This window comes from Mycetomoellerius zeteki, unplaced genomic scaffold (assembly GCF_001594055.1).
Source record: "Mycetomoellerius zeteki isolate Tzet28-1 unplaced genomic scaffold, Tzet1.0 scaffold145, whole genome shotgun sequence".
Taxonomy (NCBI): domain Eukaryota; kingdom Metazoa; phylum Arthropoda; class Insecta; order Hymenoptera; family Formicidae; genus Mycetomoellerius; species Mycetomoellerius zeteki.
Window position 1 is genome coordinate 195,682 of NW_017256393.1, and position 6,000 is coordinate 201,681.

General features: G+C 43.0%; 1 protein-coding gene across 3 annotated transcripts in view; it reads right to left on the reverse strand.

Annotated features, from left to right (window-relative positions):
* The window catches only part of hh (hedgehog signaling protein), a 48,557-nt gene extending 44,124 nt beyond the window's left edge, over positions 1-4,433 (reverse strand). Inside the window, exons 1-3 of one of the 3 annotated variants that reach the window (XM_018462759.1) lie at positions 4,357-4,433; positions 2,089-2,867; positions 413-1,838 (exon numbers count right to left, since the gene is read on the reverse strand). In XM_018462759.1, the coding sequence (XP_018318261.1) occupies positions 413-793 (381 nt within the window). In that variant the 5' untranslated portion in view covers positions 794-1,838; positions 2,089-2,867; positions 4,357-4,433. Of the gene's footprint in view, positions 1-412; positions 1,839-2,088; positions 3,213-4,356 lie in introns of those variants that run through there. The other 2 variants (XM_018462758.1, XM_018462757.1) reach the window with 2 other exon arrangements.
* Positions 4,434-6,000: the final 1,567 nt, after the last annotated feature.

Consider the following 6,000-nt stretch of genomic DNA (forward strand, 5'->3'; position numbering starts at 1 on the left):
AACATGTCTTCTTCAGGTTTGACTTCATTTACAGTTATAATACTTCTAAATTGGAATTTTAAAATGAGCATTTCTGGAAGCTATCTATCGTGTATTAGAGAACAAGTAATTAAAGGTGCAAGTAAATGAAGACAATACATTTATTTTAATATTATTATTATGTGATTTAATTTTGATTTTATTTATCTCATTGTGGATTTATATAAATCGATAGATTTTTCTCACGTAAATCGCTAAAAATTATTGTAAGTTCATATAATTTTTTATATAATCGGAAAAAATAATTTACGTAAATTATTGAATAAAACAATAGGAATTTTTGACATTTTTTATTTTTATCAAAAGATAACACTGCATCCTTCATTTATTTGCATCTTTGTTTATTTTTGAAAAGAAGAGCGCACGCGTTCACCTGTGTCATGAGACGATCAGCGCCGGAGCCTTCTTCGTCCTTAAAGATGATGTCCGTGTTATAATTGGGCACCAGGTCTCGGAACCTGGGATCATATCTAGTAATCCGTCCCTCGCTAAGTCCGCTCGCCGGTAAGGTGTTCTCGCTGACATTTGGCACATGCTGTTTGAAGACCAGAGGGGTGAGCTTCCTCAGATTCGGCCGTCGGCCGGCGCCTCTGCCGGGTCCGCACGCCAAAGCAAAGCCACTGTTATCGAGCACGGGCAGCCAGAGGCTGAGGAGCAACAGAAGAATCTGGAAGAGCGAAGTGCCTACGCGACTCCCAATGGCATAGTGGTGGGTCGCCTGGAGGCCGCGGCGACGATGATAATGGTGCACCATAATCGCGTGCCTCTGCCTCGAGGTCGACCTTGCGCGGTCACTGCTCTCGTCGTCTCCAGAACGGCTGGGAGAACGACGATGACGACGACGGCAGCAGCAACGATGACGAGGGTGACAATCCGCTTGACGTTCTGCTACCGATTCTTCTTCTCCGCCTCTTGCCACTGACCTCACTCACGCTTAACCATAACCAGGGCATCACACACCCCCCGTGCACGCACTCTTACCACCGATGTGATCCCCGTATTGCGTTGATAAACTCCGCGCGCGACCGACCAAAACTAATGATGGTTCACCGGGAGAATCTGAGCGGAACTCGAGCGATCGACCGATCGGCGAATTGACGCGCGAGGCTACTATCTCTTGGAGGATCGAAAAAAGATCCTTTTTTTTTCTCTTTTGAATATCGTAAGGAGGTGACATACGGTCACCACACCGAGATATCATCAACTCGTGATACGAAATCGAAGAATTTACGAGAAGGGATCTTTCTGCATCCTAAGTGCTGTCGAACTCTCACGGAGAATTATTGAAAGCCGGATTTCTTCGACTAATCGACGTTCTCTCTACCGGTACTGGGCCCTTTAAATTCTCGTCGGCACGCGCCAACACTCCCGCCTTTCCAGAGTGGAAACCTCTGCAATCGTTTTCGTCGGAGAGGAGGTACGTGCGAGTCGACTCACTTGACTGAACTCGGACGAACGACGTCCGGAAGCTAGCGCACGTTTTCCGGACGAGCCGGTGGTGGGAAATGCAGGATGGGTTTCGGTGGGTACTCCTGCGTTGTTTCTTTGGCCTGACCAGGTCCAGGAGTACCCCTCTTCCTGCCCCCACCCCGCGGCAAACGACCGGCGAGACCACCGCCGCTGGCTGCTGCTAGCTGCTGGTCCCCGTGAGGCTTTCGTGGTCTCCAAAGGTGGTGGTGGATGATCTCGCCCCTCCACCTAGGGCCTCCTGGTACGCGTGACTGACGTCACGAGGCCCGCTGTACCTCTATTGGCCGGGGCGGGGCGTTCACCAGGTAAACGAAGACAGGTGCACGTGACTGGAGGGAGAAAGAAAAAGAGAGAGAAAGAGTTAGAAAGTGTGAGAAAGAAAGAGGGGAAAAAGGTAGAGAATGAGAGAAAGGAAGAGAAAGATGATAATCTTCCAGTTTTCTTCTTCGGCTAGACGCGATCGGTCTCTCATTCTCTTTTACTCATCTTATTCTTCTTTTCTCTCTCTCTCTCTCTCTCTCTCTCTCTCTCTCTTTCTCTCTCTTTCTCTCTCATCTCTCGAGTTTCTTCGTTATTCACCATCCGCCAGTTTCTTCTTTGACTATCTTTCTTTCTTCGATGTTTCTCGTCTATCGCCGATTGGACCACACTTCTTCTTCGTCGTGCCGTCTTACCTCGTTACTCCGTTCTTCTCTTCATCGGAGTGCGTCGCTTTCTTTGCGCCTATCGCACTCTCTCGGCTCTCCACTCTGTAAAACCTTCCAATATTATACTACGTATAAGATTTTATCGCGAAGATTTCTAATGATTTTCTACCCCCGAAGGACGAATCAGTACCCCCATGATAAAAGCAACACGCGAAGCGTGGGAGGCTTACAAGAATGACCTTGACGGATACTTGGAGCGCTGTAGGATTCTTCGTTCTCTTTTTTTCTTCTTTAGTTTCTTTCTCTTCGCTCACTCAATTCTTTCCATTTCTTTTTCTACTATTAGTACTCGTGGCTCACTTCGGCGTACGTTCGCAATTCCTTCTCACATTTTGTGAAATTTTCACGAAGACTTCAAGACTGACATTTAAACACTTGACTTTCGACAATTATTATATTACGCGTAAATTATATGATATGGACATGAATAATAATTAGCTATCATTCATAACTATCATTTACCGGAGTATATTATTTTCCTTTTTTTACGTTATTGTTAATTGATAACTGCATGTGTGGATTGGCGTAAGCTGTTTATTATCTCTTCGAGCACTTCACGAGGTATCGTGAGAAAAATCCGTAAACGAATCGTACCGATTACGAATGTGCGAATGTTGCACGATCATTGATCATCGTTACCGTACGATCTGTCTGCGAGAAATGAGATTGGTATTTGTACATCGAAGGACCGATTATGCGAGCCAAATATCGTTGATCGGTATTATAAGCGGCAGAATGTACAGCGCGAGTGAAATATACGAGACCGGGCACGGCTACACGGCAACTGATATGAAAGTCTAAGTCTACCTCACGGAGGGTGAGCAGAAAAGGGGGGTACGGCAAAGAGTTCAGTTTACTGATAATAAACATCTTTCCCAAATACACAGACGATCACTGGCCCGTTCGCATTTACACAACGTCGTGCTGAAACGTGCCCGTGGCATTCTGTTATAACTACAACCGCGTTGAAAAGCAAAACTTCGTCCGCGCGCGCGTCTGTGAAATAATATTTCCTAATTCTTGACACTCGTATATAAATGCTTTACGCGTATTCGCTCGTCAGATTTCACGGAAAAAATGAGACAAGAAAGTAAATTGATGATATAAGTTTTGTTTAATATAATGACACGTTGGATTCATGATGTCATTCTTTAAATAAAAAAAAAGAAAAATATTTATTTCTCTCACTATGTCTAATAACAAATTCTAACTAAATTTTAATCAAATACTTGTTAACGCATGTTAACAGGTATATTTAAACTAATCGCGTCATGATCGTTTAAAACGTGATAATTTTACGAATAAACTTCTGCGAAATAAAAATTAGTTTCAAATTGTTTATCCAACGTTAGATAAAAATGGTAAGATTTTTTGTGTATTTTTTAATATGAGGGAATTTAAAGAAATTCCGGAACATGAACAGTTCTTATGTTATAGAAAAAGCTATATTGAGCACCTACATATGTTAAAACTTGCAAAGGTTCTAATAAATTGAAAATATTCTTAGAAGCAAGAAGGTGATAATGCCATAGATAAACTCATGAAATTCGCTGGAAACTATTCCAGCGTTTCAAATCCAAATTTTCGCGCCTTCTAACTGACATTACAGTTAGGCCTGTTTTTTTTTAGCTGAACTTTTGCATCAGTTCATCTTTCTTCCTTTTCTCTCCAGGAGAAAAGAAGAGGAAGAAAGATGAACTGGTGCAAAAGTTCAGCCAAAAAGAACAGACCTAGTGTCACGGACTTGATTTTTCGTGAATTTTCCTCAGTGGTGCATCCGGAAACACAATGGCCGAATTACGAGCCGTATGTATCGCCCTACGCGGAAAGGGGGAGAATTACGGCCCAATGAAAGTATAAAATGTCGCTCGTTAACGGAGCCAATGCCAGAAATCGCTGAAACTTGCCGGCAATAAAAGGTAACGAGTATTCGCGGGCTGTAAACATCCGTGGAACGCTACTCCGGAACATTTCATAATCCTGTTACGAGGCACTTTGACTTTCGTGGCCAGCTGCGGTATGTGTGGTGCGCGCGCGATTGGAAATAAAATTCTGCTATCGAGGTGCAAGTAACGGCGCGGCGTTGCCGTGCCATGTAAGATCGTTGCATCGTGAGAAAATATAAAGGAGAGGAGAATACTGTCGGTGGTCCTGTGCACGGAGCTACGATTAAGATTCCTTCTGTCGCGTTAGACGGTCTTTAACTCGTGACACTCGACGCCGACTGAATTATAAGAACGAAAATAGCATCGATCGATTTTACTGCGTCGAAATGATATCTAATAGTCTTGATTGTGTACAATTCTTATCGGTTTCTTACGGATATCTCAACGAAACGTCTTAATATCTGTGATAAATTACATATCTCGTATCTTAAAACATATTTTCATTCACATTTCAAATCAAATTCACTCGCAATAACGAACGATGATGTTTTTCTCACTGTTAGATATCGAAGGAGTACTGGTAACCCAATCCCTCGAGTTACCTAAATAATATTTTGTTATTTTTAACTTCCATCTGTGTCAAAATGCCCAAGAAATATATCAAGTCACGAGAAAGTTAAAATGACTTTATTTTGACGTCATAAAAGTCAAAATGATGGCTTTTTATTACAAAATTTGACTATTTATTGACGTTAAGACTCAAAATAAATTCATTTGGATTTTTTGTTGACTTTTATGTAGTCCTTGGGTGTAAATCAAATCTATTTCTGTGGTTAGTTTCAAAGTAAACATCGTCTGTAAACGTATGCATTTAGTAAATAATATATTAAATATTTGGGTCAAATTGAATATATTTTATTGAGTTAAATTGTTTAATTTCATTTTAGTCAAATTAATAACATATTAAATAAGAGTTGTAGTGGCGATCCACAGACATGATTAAAACTGATTTGAGTGTAATTTGACATTATGAATTAACAGTGCTTGTCGTCCCAACTAAAAAAGGGTTGATTCTGAATTGGTCATAGAATGCATAAATGTAAGATCCATTAAATATACAATGTTCTATGTATGTAACAAAAATAATATTTGTCAAAACTTAAAGGTATTTTAATCTTTTTAGTAATTAACTTTTCGCTATCGTTGAGTCGGAAAATGCCAGTGCAGGCCGAAAGTTTTTCTTTAGCCTGCAAATTTCTGTCGGCAAGACAAGCGGTCCACGATGCGTCGTGAATGTATGAGCTCAGCTGTCTCTTTTTCGAGGTAACACGATATCCTGGAGGAACCTAATGTCGAGCAAGCGGAGGTAACACCGGCCGAACGACGACGGTCCGAGTGGGCCTTTCATGTAATGGACGGCTCAAATATTTATCATCGGCCGCGTAATTTAAGGTGCGTTTAGCAAACGGAAGACGACGCGAGGAAAAACAAACAGGACAGGGGCGGTGTGGCATAGCCGGCGAGAAGGAGAGAATGGAGCGACGGTGAACGAGGAGGAGGAGGAGGAGGAGGAGGAGGAGGAAGAAGGGGGGGGGGGGAGGAGGAGGAAGAGGTGGTTGAGGAGAAGGAGGAAGAGGATGAGCGGGGATGCTGAGGGGGGTCAACAACGATAAGCAGGAGCGAGAGAGGCGGAAAGAGTAGCTCAAAGGGGCCGCCGCGGGGTCCAGAGGGCCTTGTGAGAAGGCGCAAACCCCAATAATAGCACCAGAATTTATATACCTGCACGAACTCGGTGGAGAACGGTCCCGCGGCTGGAAGGGTCCGCCGACCCAGGGACGGCTCATTGGACAATACTCCGGCGCTCCTGGACAATACTTTCAGCGATGTTCGCGAGTCCG